At 31.1% G+C, this 21,671-nt stretch overlaps 2 protein-coding genes across 3 annotated transcripts in view; one reads left to right on the top strand and one right to left on the bottom strand.

Moving 5' to 3' along the window:
- Positions 1-11,428, bottom strand: part of LOC145256372 (DNA repair protein RAD51 homolog 4-like) — an 84,990-nt gene extending 73,562 nt beyond the window's left edge. For both annotated transcript variants that reach the window (XR_013863983.1, XM_080115198.1), the window contains exon 1: positions 10,982-11,428. Coding sequence is in view for 1 of the 2 variants with exons in the window: in XM_080115198.1 (XP_079971324.1) it covers positions 10,982-11,125 (144 nt within the window). In the remaining variant the exon portion in view is untranslated. The remainder of the gene's footprint in view (positions 1-10,981) is intronic.
- A 259-nt stretch (positions 11,429-11,687) lies between these two features.
- Positions 11,688-21,671, top strand: part of LOC145256371 (thioredoxin reductase 2, mitochondrial-like) — an 80,651-nt gene continuing 70,667 nt past the window's right edge. The window contains exon 1 of the mRNA XM_080115197.1: positions 11,688-12,023. Coding sequence (XP_079971323.1) covers positions 11,912-12,023 — 112 coding nt within the window. The 5' untranslated portion in view covers positions 11,688-11,911. The remainder of the gene's footprint in view (positions 12,024-21,671) is intronic.

The raw sequence follows: 21,671 nt of genomic DNA, 5'->3' as shown, positions 1-21,671 counted from the left end.
CAGGGCAAGTCTCTGGTTGTTGACAAAAATATTTGGTTCCACATACAAACTACCGGGTGGAGGTGTGAACATGACCTTAGTCTTCTTAAGATTAATAGTAAGCCCAAAAGACGCACAGGCCCCCGAAAACAGATCCATGATACCCTGCATATTCCTCTCACCATGGACCACGAGATCGGCGTCATCCGCATAAAGCAACTCACGAACCAGGTGCTGAAAGGTTCTCATATATATATATATATATATATATATATATATATATACACACACACACACACACACACACACACATAAGGGTCTGCCAAATGATTGTGAAGAACGGAGCGCATGATCCCGTGACGTCAGACTTGTGTTAACTATACAAAGTATGGAAAAGCATAGAACAGATCCATGATACCCTGCATATCCCTCTCACCATGGACCACGAGATTGGCGTCATCCGCATAAAGCAACTCACGAACCAGGTGCTGAAAAGTTCTCATTCATATATATATATATATATATATATATATATATATATATATATATACACACACACACACACACACATAAGGGTCTGCCAAATGATTGTGAAGAACGGAGCGCATGATCCCGTGACGTCAGACTTGTGTTAACTATACAAAGTATGGAAAAGCAGAAGCGACTTAATGATTTTTAAAACCTTTATCTTCTACAAACTGCAATTAATGATTAATCTTTGTTATAATTTTGTTAGGTTTTAAGATTTACACAGTTTAATGATTAATAATATTATAAACATTTGTATATTAAATATGGAATACGGTTTTACTGAATGTTCATTTGGTTAATTACAAGTTTCCATACTTGTATTTAGTAAAAAGATACAAACTAGATATAGCCGTGGTCTACAAAATGTTTATTATTTGTGCAATAATATTTTTCAATCGGTTTTAATCTGGCAATAAAATAGCAGGTAAAAGTCATGTTTATATCATAACTTAATATTAAAACAAAAAATGAACACAATTAATTAAAAATCTATGTTGTAATGGAACATTTTTAAATAATGGAATTTTAATCATTTTAATCTTTTAAAAATTAATTAATTTTTAGGAAGTTTCTTTTTCTTGGCAATTCAACTGATAATAGTATATATTGATTAGAAAAAACGCTAATAAAAAAAACATAATATCAAATTTATATCATTTTTTTAATTGCAACTTCAAGGTAAGTTTTTGTTCAATATGTGCATTTAAATTTTTTTAAATCAAATATTTTTTTACTTATTTGAACTCTTATGTTTCATAATAAATAGAAATTTCGATAGATTTAAATATATTTTGTTCGAATTTCGAAAAAATAAATATTGGGAGGGGGGGGGACATGCACTAAAAAAATAATTCCCCTCGTATATTTTACGGAAAATTTTATATGTAATTTCATTCTAAAATGAATAAGTATCGAAAATTTCATGAAAATCTGACCATTGGTTGATTTTTGTTAGATTTATTAAACACGGGTATGTTTTCATGTTCGAAATGCTTACTACATGGGAACGTTATTTTAAAGCGTCAATTATGTAAACAAGATTTTTTTCTCGCAATTTCATTATTTTCGTACGATGAAAATTTCTTTTTTTTTTTTTTTTTAATTATTTCTAGTATATTTGGCGCTCTCTCTTTTAAATGGTACAAAAGTTATATTGATAATATTAACTTATAACAACGTTACATCGTGTTAAATATGGGAGAGGTTAATTCTGTGGTGAATTTTGGAGATTCATAATATACATATAAATATACACATACACACACTGTTCATCTGATCTTCATTTCTTAAAAAAAAAAAACAGACATCTGTATCTCTTATTCTCTAAATAATGGATTACAGCATAGAAATACATCAAATTTGATTTAAAAATATAAAAAAAACATACAATTTTACATACAAATGCAAAATTTTGGGTTTGTATTACTGTACACATAGATTCGAAAAAGTTGTCAAAAAACAAATATATAACAAATAAATGTTATCAAAGGCAAGATAAGTTACTTTTCTACCAAACTGGATATATTTTTCGTGTTTTTATTCAATGTAACATATTTATTCAGCTCGAAAAACATACAGTGTTTACCGATGTATTGGAAAATTCAAGATGGCGTCTGATTCTCTCTTTAACACGGTAAGTTTGGGAAAAGGTGTTATAAATAAAAAAAAACATACAAAATACTATTAAAAACCCGCCGAATGTCAACCTATGTCACGGTAACATATATTGAGCGAGTTTTTAACAGTATTTTATCTGGGTTTTTATTTATAACACCTTTTCCCAAACTTACCGTGTTAAAGAGAGAATCAGACGCCATCTTGAATTTTCCAATACATCGGTAAACACTGTATGTTTTTCGAGCTGAATAAACATGTTACATTGAATAAAAACACGAAAAATATATCCAGTTTAGTAGAAAAGTAACTTATCTTGCTTTTGATAACATTTATTTGTTATATATTTGTTTTTTGACAACTTTTTCGAATCTATGTGTACAGTAACCCCAAAATTCTATCAACATTGCTCCAAAGCTAGACGCTAGAGTAACGGCAATTTCTTGCTGTAAATTGGTCCATAATTTCAAATATTTTTCCCATACAATTTTGAACCTCGAATTTTTTAGATTTAAATTCTTATAACGAATGCACTACTAAGGAGATGTGCATTTTGTTAACTCAATTAGGTTAAATTTGCTTTTGTCAATAAGAAAACTTCCTGGTCGCAATTTTCAATATAATTTTTAAACATGAATTAAATCAAAGGGAAATGACTTGCAAATTTTATTTTAGAGTTGCTTCCCTTGATTTTAGAAAGTAAAATGATTGAATTCACATTATTTCGATTTGAGCTTTAAATTGAAAAAAAAAATTAAATACTAAAAAAAATGAACTCATACCACGTTTTTTAATGCACTACGTTGGTAAATAAATGGGGCACGCAATGTTTTTGGCAAAGAGGGAAGAATTGCTGTTTTCTGGGTCATAATCTATTCCATCTAACACTTATCGGTAATCTCCAAAAATACCGTTAGGGCTTACAACATGGCCGCCAGAAGAGTCACGTGATCCGGTTGATCCAAAACATGAATCGTGCAAATGGAAAACGCAGCCTTGAAGGCAAACTTTGACAAACAATCACAATTTGTTTGTATTTAATTTTTTGTTGATATAATGTTGTTATAAAAATAGGCAAACTTTGAGAAACAATCTTAGGTTGTTTTTAGTTAAAACAGTGTTTATAAAAAGTATTTTATTCAGAACAAACAAGTGGTCCACTAGGTGTATCAGAATTTTAGGCGGAATTTTTGACACCCCCAACAAAAAACTGCGAATAAAATATATAAAACTCGTAATTTCTGTTTTTAAAGTGGGTTGTCAATTTTCTTTATGAAATATACTTCCAAAATAAACTATTACAGTCGTTTAAAACATAATAGAAGTATTATTTTTTATTTTTTAAAAACAATGTTTACAAAATGTCTACGAACGTGCGTAGACATTTGTTGTGCTGAGTCAATTGCACAAAAATACACTTGTTTAGTAAATTTCATTGCTTAATCTTGTGTTTTAACAAAGATATGACATTTTTACAGAAAAAAATAGTGCAAAAAATGTGATGAAACGCATATGGTCTCAAAGAGGGAAAAATGTCCAAACATGCAGGGCACAAAAATAATCATAACTTCCATATTTTTAGTCAGATTTTAAAAATTTAAACAGATTCTTGCTCAGATCACCAAGCTCTTTCAATTTATACCATTTTTGAGATATTTTAAGCAATTTGAATTTTTTCATGTGTATTGCTATATTAATACTGTCAGAATTTAAATGAGAGATATTTCTAATATTTTCTTGCATACAATTCCAGGAGAGAGTGTTTTCAGTCCTGCCATGTTAGAGTCAATATTATGAAATTATTTTCATCAGATAAAATTTTATTTTTCAGACTTATATTCGTATCCTTTTTGAGACATAATACCTTTTCAGTTGTTCAATTAAAATGGATTCAGTTACAAAGAATTTTCTGAATAATGTATGCTACAATGCTTTTAAAATTCATGAAAAGAAAGTCAGAAAAAGTTTAAGGAAAATATCACAGGAATGTGCTGATAAGAAAAGACGATTCAAATTGATTCCTGGTAAGAAGATTTGCACACAATGTTGAAAAAAAAAATGACATCAGCTGAGTTTTTTTAAGCTTCTTCAACAACAGATGAAGATCAGCCACAATCGGCTGTACATGAATCTTCAAACATTTTTGTGGATATTGAAATGAATTACATCTACTGAATGAGTCACTGTCAATTATTGGTGAATCACCAGTAAAGAGACAAAAACTTAAAAAACATACCAATTATAAGAAGAAGAAAAAAATCGACAAAATTACAGGAGCAATATCTGATAGACTCAATATAATTTCAAACATTTCTCCTGAGGAATCAACTAGTACAGAACAACAAAACTTTGAAAGAAAAATTATTACTCAGTTGAAAGAGAAGTTTTCTGCAACTGAAAAGAGATCACAAAAAAATTCAAATTCTGACAGTACTTCCAAAAAGCTGGAATCTAAGCAAAATACAAACAAAATTTGGAACTAATGTAGATGGCGAGACAAGCAAAAAAAACTTGTGAATGAGGAAGGCAATTATTCGGCACATTGTATTGGAAAAAATAATTCTGTCGTTAAAGGTTTAATTAGTCAAAGCAACTTCGACAGTTTTAAGTTTAATTTTAGAAAAAAACAAACAAACAAACAAGCAATAATCGACAATAATAATAATAAGGATTTCTTCTACTTTTTACATAGATTTTCTAGTGTTACATTGGTATTGTGTTACATTGGTATTGTGTTACAAAATTCAGATTTTAAATAAAAAGGTCACTTGTAAAATTAATTTGCCAAAAACAAAAACTCTCGGCTGAAAGTTGTAACTGTGACTAAATTCGTTTTATTTTTTATTTCAATAATAAAGAAATAAACTTCTTTTTTTTTTTAATTCCATTTTCACCCGAAACAAGGCAAAGTGCCACTTTGAAGTAGGGGGCTACTATTGGGGACACAAGTTGCAGGGATATTATGAAGGGAGATGAGTAGCAGCAAGATGTTTGTTCACATTACACTTGAACTTCTGCATGTCAGTACAGTTGGGAAAGCAGAATCCTGGAAGGGAGTTCCAAAGTCTAGCAGTTCTGGGGAAGGAACTATTGTAGTAGAAGGCGTTCTTACACCTAGGGATCTCTACTGTGAAGGGGTGGGATTTAGCTGCTTGTCAAGTTTGGGGGAAGTATTTACATCGAGGAGGTACAAGTGCTTATACTTCGTCAGAGCATTCACCGTTAAAATACTTGTAAAACAGGCAGAGGGATGCAACATTTCATCGATGGGACAGAGGTTGGAGTTTAGATGACAGTTCAAGATCTATCACGTTGGCGACTCTCTTTTGAACCCTGTCCAGGAATGAGAGACTAGTAGCAGATGCACCAGTGCAAATGTGACAACAATACTCCATATATGTGGTAGAGAAGGTTTCTTGTAGTTATTGAAGGAAACAAGTTTAGTCTTGGCAGCATTGAATGTGACCATCCATTTTTGTCCCCATTCCACTACAGATTGGAGGTCATCCTCTAGTGTTTCTACCATTTCTTTAGATATGTGTTCATTTGTTTTCCTGTCGTGTCTGTTATAGAGCGTGGTGTCATCAGCATATATACCCATCTCACAGACAATCTTGTCAGGGAGATCATTTATGAATATTAGGAATAATAGAGGTCCAAGGATAGACCCCTGAGGCACTCCCACATTTATATCATATTGTTTAGATGTATGACCATTGAGGACAACCTGAATTTTTCTCTTATCTAAGAAGGATTTAATTATGTTAAATATTCTTCCAGTGATACCGTATGATCTGATTTCCCTGAGAAGACCTTCATTCTGTCAAAAGCCTTAGATATATCTAGAGTTACCGCTCTACACCCCCCTGCTTTGTCAAGTGAATGATATATACGCTCAGAGATTGCAGTTAGGATGTCTACTGTGGAACGGGCTTGCCTAAATCCATATTATTGGTCGGTCAGAAGTTTAGCATCTGTAGGGTGATGGACTAGAGCTTGATTAATTATGGACTCAAATATTTTGGCGAAAAGTGGGAGGAAGCTAATAGGGCGGTAATTTACTGGGTCAGTTCTTTCACCAGAATTCTTGAAAACTGGTACCACAGAAGCAGTTTTCTAGCAGGCAGGAAAGCAAGATTCATTAAGGCAAATGTTGTATTTGTAAATAGCAAATATAAGCTTGTGACGTTACCGTAAATATTGATTCCAAGTAAAGTAACGCACTACCTGATAATTCTTCCTTCAAACTCCTCAGCCTAACATTTATGGACTAGAACAAATGCATTGAGGACACTGCGAAAGCTGCTCCAATGAAGATGGGCTCCCTCTATCAGACTAGAAGATAACTCATACCTGGGAGTTTTCTGTACTTCTACAATGCTACAATTCACCCAAGCATGGAGTATTGTTGCCACATCTGGGTTGGTGCATTTACCACTAGCCTCTCCCTCTTGGATAGGGTCCAAAAAAGAGTTTTCAATCTAATCGGTCCCACTTTGTTAACTAAGCTCCAACCCCTGTCCCATCGCTGCAGTGTTGCATCCCTGTGCCAGTTTTATAAATATTTTAATGGAATGTGCTCTGATGAACTCATTGCACTTGTGCCCCCTCGACATACAGATCCCCGACAAACCCACTTTGCAACAAAATCTCACCTCTTCACTGTTGAGGTCCCTAAATGCCAGAAAGCTTTCTACTCTAATAGTTTCTTCCCTCGAACAGCTAGACTTTGGAATTCCCTTCCTGCTTCCCTGACCGCACTGATATGCAAAAGTTTAAATGTAATGTAAACCAACATCTTGTTAATCTTTCCTAGGCATGGTCCCAAATAGTAGGCCCTTCTGTCCAAGTAGCAATATGCCTTGTTAGGGGTGAAAAAAGAAAATTAGTCAGCCATGTTGTTGTACCTTACTTCTGAAATTAACATGGCTGACCACTTTACTTACAACCAATACTTAAGGTAACTTCACAGACTTACATTTCCTATTTAATATTAATTCTTTTAACTTCAAATCCGTGGTAAATAAATTGTTTCCAAACTGCATTTCAATTTTAATTGATAGCAACATTTACTTTAAAATTGTTTTATTAAAAAATATACGACTGTGGTCAGTTCTTCAATGTGCTTTTTAGTCTATATAATTTCTAAAATCAACTTTTGTTACTGTCTACGATATATACACTTGACAGCAAAATAAAACACACACATTTGGGTTAAAAATATTTTTTTTATTTTCAATGATAACATTTTTGATTTAATAGTGAAAGAGGGTGGCGGAGGTGTGGTGCGGATATTTTGGCAGCTTGTCCTCGTTTTGTGACAAACTCTCTGTGTCCTCTTTCACTTTTCGTTGTGTGGATTTATATAAACATTTTTCATTCTGGAATGTTTACTATTTCCCATTGTCTATTGTTCTACCTAGAGTGATGAAAACAAAGTTTACGCCACGACTATGGTCTTTGGTGTAGTTTCAAGTGAGGGTCACATCATGCCACCTCACATCTTCAAAGTTAGTTTGAAAGTCAACACCAAAGTGTACCTGGAGGTGTTGAAGAGTGTAGTGATCCCCTGGTGCAATAAGGTGGCTGCTTGCAGACCCTAAGTCTGACAGCAGTATGCAGCGCTAGGTGTGTCAGAAATTTTGTGAAAAAAAGTGAATAATTCCACCCCGTCTTTCCAAGCTTATAACTCCTCGAAAAATGTAATTCAAGCCCTAATTTTTTTTTCAATTAAAGGAGCAAGGACCAAGGTTTCATTTAAAAAAAAAACAAAAGAAAAAGCAAACAACGTGGTTTAAAAAAAAAAAAAAAAGTTTTAAACTTCGGACTTTACAGGTAAATTTCTAAAAACACTACATTTTTTTGTTTTAAATTTGAATATATTATTTATTGATCTTTTATCTTCAATTTGTGATATATAAAACTTTGGTGAGTAAATTAATTATTTACTTTTTAATAGACACTTGAAAATGGGGGGGGGGACTGAATTAAAAAAAAAAAATGTTTGTCTAAAATATTATATTCGGTTTATTGGAAAGAGCATCAAATTTCACATTGACCCTGAAAATATCGTAAAAATTGAATCAATAGAAGAATTTTGATAGATTTTTAAAGTTCAAAAATTGAAAAATACTGAGCTCGTAAAATTTAATTAATTTCATTACCGTTTTTTTAAAAAATAAAAATTTCTATTACTTTTAAAACAACTTTAATAGTTTATTTTGGAAGTATAATCCATAAAGAAAATAAACAACCCACTTTTAAAAGAGAAATTATGAGTTTTTCATATTTTATTCGCAGTTTCGTGTTAGGGGTGTCAAAAATTCCAACAAAAATTCTGATACACCTAATGCAGCGCCGCCCCACAACTCCAAAGAGACTCAGGCTTAGTTTCAGAAGGATTGCTATGACTTTGCACCCTTCTCTCATTGGCCTAAACCTAAACCCGCTGGACTATACGTATGATCATATGTCAAGAACATCACCAACATGACCTCCTACAACACCAAAATCAACCTGACCACCGGCATCCGTCAAGTATTTGCTGAGCTCCTGCCGGCGCTTGTGGAAAAGGCATACTCCCAGTGCTGGACCCATATCGAAGTGGTGATTGAGACTGAAAGCAACTACATAATCAAGTCAATAAATGTTTTAAAATAAAACAATTTTCTTTAGGGGGACAAATTTATCCTTCCACCCTGTATATTCCAGTTAGGTTATGGAAATTGGCAGAAGGTGCTGAACAAAACTTTTTGTTTTGGAGATTTTTTTTATAAAATATTAGAAATTGCACTGTAAATTTACAAATCACACCTTTTTTCTCTACTTTCAAGTTGATGTAAAAATAAGAAAATAGCCTTTGGGGGAAAAACATTCTTGAAGCATATACTCTGGTGCATCTACTATTAGTCCATCAATCTTAGAAAGATCCAAAGTATTCTCAAATCTAATAGGTCCCACACTATCACCCACATTACAAACCCTGTCTCATCACTGCAATGTTGCATTCCTGTGCTTGTTTTACAAGTACTTTCATGTAAAGAACTCTAATGAACTTGTGTCATTTTTACCTTCTTAATCTAACTACTCTCGACTAACTCGACAAGCAGCAAAATCCCACCCTTAAACTGTGGAGGTCCCTAAATGCTGGAAAGACTTTTACTCGAATAATTTCTTCTTGACTTTAGCTTTGTTCCAATCTGGTCCTTTTTATGAGAAGCTGGATTTTTTTATCACTTAATAAACTGTGTCTAATTTCGCCCTCATTTTAAATAAACGTTCGAGAGCCAAACTTTTTGAAAATTGTCCTCATGTTATGGAGAATGTTGGTACTCTTGCATAATTTGACCCAAATTCTCATGAATTTCCATAAAGCATGGATCGGGCGAAACCGGCAATCATCAGTGTCAGCCGAGTGTTGTTCAAATCTTGAAACGCTAACTCGATTTTTTATTTTTTTAGTTATTTATTTTTTTCTGTTATGTTTTTAGTAATTTTTAAGGTGATATTAAGGGGGGGGGGTAACTTTTTATTTTCTGATTAGTTATTTATCATTTATTTTATTTATTTATTTTTTTTTTTTTTGATAATTCAATTTCTGGGAGTTTGATTAGCCAATAAAAAAGCGCTATCTAAATGGAAGCAAATGATATTCGAATTGGAAGAAAGCGACTAAACCAAAAAAAAAAAAGAAAAGAAAAAGCTGACATTAGTCTGCGTCTGTTACAACGCTCGGCTGACAATGATGATTGCCGGTCTCGCCCAATCCATGCTTGACAGGAATTCACGAGAATTCGTATCAAATTATGCAAGAGTATCAGAATTTTGAATAAGCATTTGAAAGTCAGATTTTGGAAAATTGTCGTTGTCATGAAATGGAGAGATTAAATTGTGATCAGAGTCAAACTTTCTGAAAATTTGAGTCGTCGTATTATGGAGAGTATTAAATTATGATTCAAGTCACTTTTTAAAAATTGTCGTCGTTGTGTAACTGAGAAGATAATTATGATTTGACTCCGACTTTGTTTATGTTTTAAATTCAACAAGAATGTGAAGAGTTAGCTGTGTGTAGCCATACGGAGGTCCAGCAGGAATATGACAATTTTGTTCCCGGGAGGGTACGAATATTAGAAAGATTTTGTTTTGTTTGTTTTGATTTTTGTTTAATTAAGTTGAATTATAAATAAGAACCGCCAAGGTTAATTAAATAAACAAAAGATGCCGTCAAATTTAAATTTAACTTGAAAATCCTATTCAGAAAAATAGCTCGGTTTGTATTCTGCTGAAGTATTGACAAATTCTTGCCAATCACCATTCGAGTTTCGACACTTTCGGGATTTTTTCTTTATCTAAGGGAGATAATTGCGTTTACTAAGGAAATAATGTTATTTTGTCGCAGATAATTTAGAGCCGATTTAGGACGCTGAAATGATCAGTAGAGCAAAGGAACAAATTCCTTATTTTTATATTCGAAAAAACTTCCACCATAATATTTTCCTTTGAAAAAACAACTCTTTTAGGTTTTCGAGTATGCTGAAAACGAATATCGCATTTAAATTTTCCGCAAATAGTTTTTTCCGGATATTAAGCATTGAAGCAATGTTATTTTTTACATGATTGCTGGTGGCCGTCTTGGTGCGGGCGGGCGGGCGCGTGCTCTTGCATGTAAACGCAACCCCTAGAAACTACCCGCGTGCTCGAGCGTATCAAGATGGCCACCAGCAATAACATAAGAAATGACATTGCTTAATATCCGGAAAACTACTTATTATTAATCATCTCCCTTCGATAAAGACCACATTCCGAATAAGCGCCAGAGTTTCCTGAAGAATAAAAACAAGTTTCGCAAACAAATTACCTTGTAAGAAATTCCGGTTTCCAATGCAAGGTTTTCAAGATCGGCAGCAACAAAATCGATAAGATTACGGATTTTGGCCGAAGTTAACGCATGAACCAGTGCAGGTGTCATACCTGCACAAACTCCAACTTGAATCAAAGGCATTTGTAGCAGCAGAGGGAGTTATATAATGTAGATTTAATTTATTTACATGAATTCGTTTTTTTTTTATATAAATAAAAAGAAAAAAAATCTAAAACTAAACTAATTAGTGTTTTAGTTTTCAAAAAGCAACAAAAAAGAAGTTTATGAAATAATATCTTGTCAGTTAAGATTTTATCGGAATATAAAACTAAGAACATAAAAATATTCTGCGAGTTTTGCATTTGTTTTAAAGAAAAAGTGTAAGTTTAGATTTTGGAGCCATTCTAGAAATTTAAAAACAAAGGGAAATAACTCTAAAATGACATTACATAGGTCATTTGTAAAAGTTGGATTGAAAACGTGTTTTCCTTGGATCCTCACTGACTAGATTTTTTATAACTCCAAAATCCAGTACATCAAGGCTAAATTATGTTAGAATCATTGAAAAAAATAATAGCAAGGTCATAATAATAGACATTCAAATTGTTTTCGAGTTTAATTGACAAAAATCCAATTGTCTGATTTTTCTCAACGTAAAAAAAAAACAAAGGGAGATAACTCTAAATAACATAAATAAGTTGTTTATAAAAGTATGATTGGAAACACTGTTTTCGTTCGATCTTTATTATTAAAGAACACGTCGTTTTTAACTTCAAAATCTTTTATATCGAAACTAAATTATTTAGTGATCATTTAACAAATAATAATAATGATGATGATAATCGAGATACAAACCGTTATCGAGTTTAATTGATAAAAATCTACAAAAAATAAAAGAACGGTGTTACCGACGAAACAACAACAAAAATGGCAGCGTCGGGTCACCTTTCAAAGCAGTTCTTCAAAACTTTTCGACAGTTCAAGACTTTCGTTGATGGAAGACACTTTTCGGGTACCGTCAGAACCTACTGCAGTTCGGGTACGTTACATAAAAGAATGTTTTCTATTCCGAATAAATTAAGTAATAATAATAAATTAACTTGCGCTAGTTACAAAACAAACAGGTAATATTTGCACGTGTTAATGTCAAAGTTTATTCGAGTTAATTAGTACATAATTTTTAGATTGTGTTTTTTTGCCCCTTTTGTGTGTGTGTGTGTGTGTGTTTTTTTTTTTTAGATATAATCGGAGTGCAAATGTGCTAACAATCTCTCGTTAACTAATTTTTAATTTTTTAAATTTTTACTTCAAAATTCTAAAATCAATCATTAAGAGAGAAAGTAATCACTAAATAAATTTATTAATCAATTTTATTGAAAACTCCGCTATCGTTTATCAAGAATCTTTTTAATTTCATTTTTTGTTGGTTGCTTTTCGAAGGGAGATATAGGTTTTATCCCCCCCTCTCTCTCTCTAAATTATATTTTAAAAAATATTAAAATTTATTATTTTCTTTTTAAAACCAAATCTCCCTCAGTAATTTCTTTAATTTTCTATTTTTTAGCGATTATCAAGACCCCCTAAGATGTGATATACCGGGCATTATTTCTCGTTCTCCCGTAACACTCGACCGACATGTTTTTTGTTTGTTTTCTGTTTTCTTTTTTCTTTACCAAATAAACGATCCCAAATAAATTAAATAAACAACATAGTCGGCGAGGTAGAAAAATCGATTTTACCCTTTTATAAACAACAGTATATAAGTAAATTCTTTTTATATTAATATAAAAAAAATATGCGGTCTCGTTTATGAACATAATAAACGCTTTTATTAAAAACACAAAAAAAACATTAAACAAGTAATATTTTTTAAAAAATATTAGAGGGGTGGCTATAGTTTATTTTAAAAAACAATATCTCTTTCAAGAACGATCATAAAATGTGTTTTCAATCGATATTTATTCAATAAGGGACCAGTTTTCCTACCTAGCGAAAGGGGACGAGTTTTCCGGAGACGAGTTTTCCCGGGACGAGTTTTCCCGGCACCGCTGGCAGGCTGGCTATGGGACTGAATCCGTAGGAGGATCGTGTTTGTGCTGCTAATTCACTGTAGTCGGAATTTGATTTGTAGGGAAGCCATGTTTTGTTTAATTTTCGATTTTTGAGCGATTATTGGCATAAATCACTACTTTATTGAGTGTCACTAGTTGGTATGGAGGTATGTGGATGCACGTGTCTCCATTGTATTGAAGTTGAAGACACCAGTATTTTATTAAATGACTAGAAAAAAAAAAGATTAGTTTTTTTTTCTTTTCTTCTTTTCAGAATATGTTTGCTTCTTTTTTTTTTTTTGTAACTTTTTTTTTTAGCTTGCGCTAATATTTTATGTTAATTTTATTTTTAAATAAAGTTATCCATTTTTTTTTTTTTTTTTACAAAAACCATAATAAAAATTTTTATGAGAACCCCGGTAGTGGGGAGAGCACTGAGGTTGCATGTTGCTATTTTATTAGTGGTGCTATTTGAAATGTGATATTCTGCATAAACACTCATCAGATCCCAAATTCACGGCAGGTCACCAGCTTATAGGAGGCGTGCACCGGCACCGCGTGCAGAGGTTGCATGGTGCAATTTTGTTGAAGTCGGAAGGTCACCAATCTATAGGATGTATTCACGGCAGGGGCACCAATCTATAGGATGCGTGTTGCTAATTTGTTGACGTTGGGAGGTCACCAACTTAGGATGATTTTTTGGGACCCTTAAAGATAAACTAAACAGGGTCGTCAATTTATAGAAAGGGCTCCGAATCTACATGCTACAATAAGAGAAATAAAAATAAACTGAGAAAAAAACGGCACTCGATAAAAAAAACAGAATCGCCGAGTTTATATAAAATAACATTTATTTACGTGAAAGAAGTATTAAAATAAAACGTTCCAACATAAGCGTTTTTTTTTTGTGTTTGAACATTTTAAATGAATGATTATTCATGTGCTGATTTTGTGAGTATGGCACAAGGCTTGAAAGTACTGCTTTTTATGATAAGTGTGCCACACGAGGGCTTGTAGTCAATATGGCTATTTTTTTTGTGGAAACAGTCCGTAATTCATAAAAGTGATTGTGTGTGCGTGTTCGTTCGTTGTGTAAGAACACTGGTTTGGGATACAAATTTTTAAAAGGAGTTTTGAGTTCTCGCTGGACGTGGTAAATTTTCACAATGGTTATAGTAATTCATCTGAGGCACATGTAAAACCATGACGGGTGTTTTAAAGTTTCATGAAGATAAAGTTTCCTACTGCACGTGAGAACTTGGAGAGAAATTTGTTTGATTTTGGTGGGTAAATAGCTTTATAGTTCCTGACTATTGCTTCAGGACTGATGACCGTATTCATGCGCGAGAGAGCGCAACATCTTTTTCTTTTATGTATGTGTGTGGTCGCATCACATGTCATATTCCTATGCGCCTTAAAGTGTGTGAGTGAAATGTTTCTGCCCGTCATTTATTCCGGCCGTATATAGCAGTCACTACAGACGTAACTTTTATAAACAGTATTTTTTTTTTCTGTTCATGAATAAATAATCAGGAAATGTGTCTATTATTGTTGTCAAGAATTCAACCTAATTAAAAATAGAAATAAAATTTTTACCTGTCACGGAATAAAAATGTCATTATATATATATAATAATTTTTTATGATTTTTAGCGATTTTAATAGTTAACGGCTTTACGAATAAACACCTCCAACCTCCCCATGTTAAGAACGGCTTTAGGAATAAACACCCTTTGCAGTTAAGTCTTCAGTGGGACAACCAGATTGACTGAAGATTTAAATAGGCTTCTTTTTTTTTTTTTACATGGGGGGTCACCACTTATCAAGGGCCAGAGGCTACTCGAGGATGAGGGTTATAGAGTGTACAGTAGTTAATGGGATAATATCATAGTAATCGTTAGTAATGGAAAGTTGGTAAATTGGATTACTTAAGGGAGCGGTTTATCAAAAATTTGTTTATGTTGGACTTGAAGACAACCAAATTGTAGTCAGCTGGGAAAAGACAAATGTGGCGCTGCGCAAACCATGTGTTCATTGTGTTACCAATGAAAATAAAAAAGGAAATGATGAATGAGAGAAAGGGGACATTTGAGAAATCTAAACTTTTTTAAAATTATAAATTGTTTGTCAAGTATTTTTGGAGTAAAATGTGAGAGTAGAGCAATTAAAAAAAAAAATTGAACAAAATTTAAGTTTCCATTCCATTTTTAAAACAACCTTAAAACGGCGCTTTCAGCAAATTTTACCAACAATAGTTCAGTGGATATACTAATAGAGGAAGATTCATTTGTTATAAAAACCTTTTGTACTTCTGCAGGAAAGGACTCACCATCCTGATAATGACTAAAATTATTACAAAACTCGAAGCTTTCTCTTTTGCTTCTTTTCTGTATTGGGAACTATGATATTCGGACACGAATGCATCCCGACAATCTTTATAAAGAAAAAAGGTTCATTTTCCATGCTATGATATTTTAATGTATTTTTAATGTAATCTCTTCTTCTAATCAGGTTTTATTCGAGACAAGATATACTTAGATGTCAATTATATAATGCTTAACTCATTTCGACTAATTAAACAAATTTTAAATTAATATTCAAGAATTTAATTCTATTTTTATGATTTATAAATTTGTCATTACAACGCAATATCTAATCATACCATTTCCATTGACTTTTTATTTATTATTAAAAAGTATTTTCTTTTTATTTGCAGCTAATATTTAACATTTCCAAATATTGCAATTAGACAAACTTATAGACTATTACGGCTAACTTCTATTCCATGTACTAATTCAACATTTGATTTAATTACAAATATACTTATAGAATACAGTTATTAGCTCTTAGTTATCAGTTTTAAATTAATACTTCATTATGTAAAATATATCCTCATACTTTCTAATCTATTCTAAATATATATAATTATAACTAGTGATAATATTTGCTATCATTATATTATTACATTTAGTTTATTTTGTTTATTGTGATTTATGTTTTCCAGTTTCTTTAACCTTATTTGCTAATTTTTTTTTATTTTATTTGATATATTCATCTCTTTAAAGAAAAAACTTTACTTTTTAATGCTTAGATAGTTTATTTTAGCTTAAACTATGCTTCTAATCAGGTTTTAGTCGAAAAAGATTTATGGAAACAGTTTTGAATTACTTCCTGTTGTTTAAGAAGGTTTTCTTTAGATATTATAATATAATAATTTGATAAGTATAAGATTTTACAAAGGTTGCATCGGCCAGTCTTATTTGGAGAGTATTTACTAGCACTTCCTGTAATATCAACCATTTCAATTTGTATTCAAGTTTATTCTTGCTTAATTCCCTTATCCAATTTACCAATGATGTTGTTTTCGTCATATTAACTTCTTGTACTGTAGAGGATGCTATATGGTTATTAAATCTCTTTAAATCTTCAAAATTAAAGGAATAAATTGTAAGATGGTCAACATCATGAAATTTTGAATACAGACTTTTGTCACTTATTTGTTATATGCTCTGTAATCACATTGGGCTTCTTAAATTAGGGATTTCTATATATAAAAAGTGAAATATAATTGATAAAATTATATTGCCGCATATATATATATATATATATATATATATATATATATATATATATATATATAATTTAAATACCAAAAAACAAGAAATGGGCAGGTGAAATTAAAATTTCCTTAAGGCCTTATCGTCTGACCCTCTAAGAGGAAACGTCAGAATGATAAATTAAAAACTAAGAAAACGAATGAGGGAAGAGGGAACTTGCTACTAAATCAGTCTCCTTTAGTTTCAACAACATTATGTACCGTCAAATTGATGGGATATCTATGGGTAGCCCTCTTGGTCCTTCGTTAGCCAACATTTTCGTTGGATTTTTGGAAAACGAATTATTTTCCAAAATTACTAAGCCAGCATTCTACACACGCTACGTTGATGATACTTTTGCATGCTTTCCCTCTCGGAGCGAAGCTGAACAGTTTCTTCGTCTTCTTTGTAACCTGCATCCATCTTTACAATTTACTATGGAGGTTGAAGACTGTAGCTCTCTCCCATTCCTCGACGTTCGTGTTTCTAAAGTTGGTACTACGTTTGAGACCTCTGTTTATAGAAAACCTACATTTACAGGGCTCTATCTTAATTGGTTTTCTTTTGCCCCTCAGTTTAGAAAAATAAACCTCATTAGCGCTCTTACGCATCGTGCACTTATGATTTGTTCACCAAACCGTCTTGATACGGAACTTGGTGAAATCATAAATATTTTTCTTAATAATGGATATCCCATTAATATAATAAAATCTACTATTGAACGTAAAATTACTACATTTAATAGTGGTAAACATATTGGTCCATCATGTTGTCCCATTTATCTAAAATTACCATGGTTGGGTCCTGATGGCCTTCATATTGTTAAAAGGATTTCTTCTGCTACTCAACGTTGTTTTCCAGCTACTATGCTTAGAGTAGTTTACACAACTCGAACCTTTTTCTCTTCTTTTCGTAAAGATATTTTGCCAACCATTCAAAAGAACTCTGTTGTTTATAAATTCGTTTGTCAGTGTGGAGCTGACTACGTTGGCAAAACATCCCAAAGATTAGAAATGAGAATATCCCAACATATCCCTCGGGATATTCGACTACACCAGGTTTCGAGAACATCCGGGCACTCCCAAGCTCATGAGTCCGCCATTGGCAATCACCTGTTGAGTATAAATAGGTGTGCCGATCAATATTCCGATGGGTGGTTTTCTGTTTTATACAGTGCTAGGTCGAACTATCATCTCAATATCATTGAGGCGTTAGTTATTAACAACTCTCGACCTAGCCTGTGTAGACAAAAGATTCTGAAACATCAGTTGGAGATATTCATTGATTTAAAACCACCTGAACAGTGAGAATTTTTTTTTTTTTTTTTTTTTTTTTTTTTTTTTCACTGTTCTTCCAACTGAAACCAAAATTCCCCTCTTCCCTCATTCGTTTTCTTAGTTTTTAATTTATCATTCTGACGTTTCCTCTTAGAGGGTCAGACGATAAGGCCTTAAGGAAATTTTAATTTCACCTGCCCATTTCTTGTTTTTTGGTATTTAAATTAAATTATGTTTCCTCTGAAATTTCTCCTTCCATTTTGTTGTACCAAAAATTTACTTTCATATATATATATATATATATATATAATTTGTTGCCTACATAAGCCCCAAAGGTAAGCAACGACGAGGTTGGCCACTACCAAATGGGTGACCATTTTTGGAATGCTATGCACCATATGTGTTTGAGACAACACCTACATCTAGTATCACGCTTGGTCGTCTTGACCCTGTCTTGCCATCAGAACCAAATGTTTCTGGATGAGGGAGGGTGGTAGATGCAACTTTCCACACTTTTAAGTAAGTCAAGCGCAAGTGACAGCATAGTTGACAAACCAATGATGTGCTTATTTACTTGCCTCCCCAGAAGGGCAGAGTTGGACACAATATTGGTTTTTAATGTGGGGAAAACCAGGCTTTCCAAAATGGGGGATTCTGGATAAGAACAAAAATAAAAATTACTCCAGTCTAGAAAGATTTCTCCTTCATTCAACAAGGGAAGGATAGGTTAATTTTAGCATCAGAACAGATAGTACACTCTGATCTGATGGTTGTGGTCTTCGACAACGATGGATGACATAACCCCCTCTTCTTCATTTGTAGTCACTCCTACCATTAAAATATTTTTTTATGTAACCAAACAGGCAAATACCCTTTTTTTAATAATTGAATTAAATTATAATTCTAAACGCTATTTATGGTGAAATACCTTCAATATTATGTTTTTTTTTTCGCTTCATACTAATTTCTATTTTTTTTATAATTTATATTTTTTTCCCCCTTCATACTAATTTCTATCAAGTTTTAATTTTTCTAGTAAAAACCTGTAAATAAAAATAAGCTAAAACTGCTTTTTTTCTGATATTTTTGTTTTACATTAACCATAAATTCTTCTTTTTTTTTTTTTTTTAAATTTGAACGTATTTTTCATTTCATGATTACAATTATTTTCCCAAAAATACTTGTTCTTTCCATATTTCTCTCCAATTTTTTATCGCATAATTTGTGAAAAAAAATTTCATTAGAATTTGTTGCCCCTTAAAATTGTGGCATCGCATAGCAGCAGACTTGGATATAATTTTGGAAAAGGGAGGTAACAACTGTTTGTAAATATAGAACAACTGTTTTTAGGCTATATGGTTTTCCGGAGATGAAGTAATATCATGTAACAACAAATTATCATATTTTTAGCAAAATGTGCAGTAATTTATTTATTTATTTATTTATTTTTTGTACCGATTCTTCAAAGCATTTTCTATATAATAGTGTATTAGCAATATTGGGCTCATTAAAAGAAAATTATTAATTTATGTTTCAAAGATTTAAAAGTAGTGTTTTGAATAAAACTAATGAAAATATATATATATATATATATATTTTTTTTTTTGCTAATCTGAAAAATAAGATATTCAACGAATACAACTTCAAAATGCAAAAGATGAAAATTATACACATTCAAAATTATACACATTTAAAATCTGATATGTGCACAGTTTTTTTTTTGTTTGTATGTTTCATCTGCAATCCTCCCTCTCCACAAAACAATATCTTTTGTTCAGTTTCAGCTGATTATTTTAAGCATATTTGTACCCATAAATAAAGAAGAGGGGTTAGGCAAATAAAAATATATATAAATATCGATTATAAAATTTGTTCTTCATTGAATAATCAGTGAAAATTTTGTATTGATTGGATAATTGATTTTTGGCAGATTTTAAAAGAGAGACGCCATGAAAAATTACTTAATCCTCCTTCTGTTTTGGCCGTGACTATATAATACCATCTGCACGATGGAAGACCAGATAAGAATGAAAACTTTGATTTGACCAAAAAATCCAACCTTGATAGCCCTTCAGGGTCTGTGACATAGTGGATAGAGTCCTTGAATCTCTACGGTTATTGTTTGGAAATAGCATTTTCAGTCCTTTCCAAAGAAGGCCAGAGAAATTGTTGGTCGAAACTTGGTGAGACAACAACAACTATGAAGATGAGGATAACAGTCCACAAATAATTAAAAACAAGTTTTAAATAAAGTTTTTCAGACCATATACGGCTTCCTTATGCCACTTTTTCCATGACTGATTAAAAATCTAACTGCCAAAAACATATTAGAACATTATGAAAGAAAGAAAAAAATAAGAAAATATTAAATTATATAAAGAGTAATGACTCATTAAAAGTTTTTAATACAAAAAATTAAAGAAGATACTTTTTTCTGCATAAAGACTATATATATATTTTATTTATATAGATTGATTTCCAAGCCTTGAGGTGAAATGAAGATGAATGCCTCTTCATGGAAACGCTTCTCTCAGCCTGCCAAGTCACCAGGACATGAAATTTTTTTCTATTTGCATTTTGATTTTGGGAAGGATCATTTAAATAATTATTATTTTCAATTTATTTTAGTTAATTATTATTTAATGTTTTTTGTTACATTCCTGAAAGGATATTAATATTAATGTTAATTTATTTTAGTTAATTATTATTTAATGTTTTTTGTTGCATTCCTGAAAGGATATTAATATTAATGTTAATTTATTTTAGTTAATTATTATTCAATGTTTTTTGTTACATTACTGAAAGGATATTAATATTAATGTTAATATAAATTCATTTTAGTTAATTATTATTTAATGTTTTTTGTTGCATTCCTGAAAGGATATTAATATTAATGTTAATTTATTTTAGTTAATTATTATTCAATGTTTTTTGTTACATTACTGAAAGGATATTAATATTAATATTAATGTTATTTTATTTTAGTTAATTATTATTTAATGTCTTTTTGTTACATTCCTGAAAGGATATTAATATTAATGTTAATTCATTTTAGTTAATTATTATTTAATGTTTTTTGTTACATTCCTGAAAGGATATTAATATTAATGTTAATTTATTTTAGTTAATTATTATTCAATGTTTTTTGTTACATTCCTGAAAGGATATTAATGTTAATTTATTTTAGTTAATTATTATTTAATGTTTTTTGTTACATTCCTGAAAGGATATTAATGTTAATTTATTTTAGTTAATTATTATTCAATGTTTTTTGTTACATTCCTGAAAGGATATTAATATTAATGTTAATATTAATTTATTTTAGTTAATTATTATTCAATGTTTTTTGTTACATTCCTGAAAGGATATTAATATTAATGTTAATATTAATTCATTTTAGTTAATTATTATTCAATGTTTTTTGTTACATTACTGAAAGGATATTAATATTAATGTTAATTTATTTTAGTTAATTATTATTTAATGTTTTTTGTTACATTCCTGAAAGGATATAAATATTAATGTTAATTTATTTTAGTTAATTATTATTCAATGTTTTTTGTTGCATTCCTGAAAGGATATTAATATTAATGTTAATTTATTTTAGTTAATTATTATTCAATGTTTTTTGTTACATTACTGAAAGGATATTAATATTAATGTTAATATAAATTCATTTTAGTTAATTATTATTTAATGTTTTTTGTTGCATTCCTGAAAGGATATTAATATTAATGTTAATTTATTTTAGTTAATTATTATTT

This window comes from Euprymna scolopes, chromosome 32, assembly GCF_053919585.1.
Source record: "Euprymna scolopes isolate OS-2025 chromosome 32, ASM5391958v1, whole genome shotgun sequence".
Classification (NCBI taxonomy): Eukaryota; Metazoa; Mollusca; class Cephalopoda; order Sepiida; family Sepiolidae; genus Euprymna; species Euprymna scolopes.
This window is presented reverse-complemented; position numbering and strand designations above follow the sequence as displayed.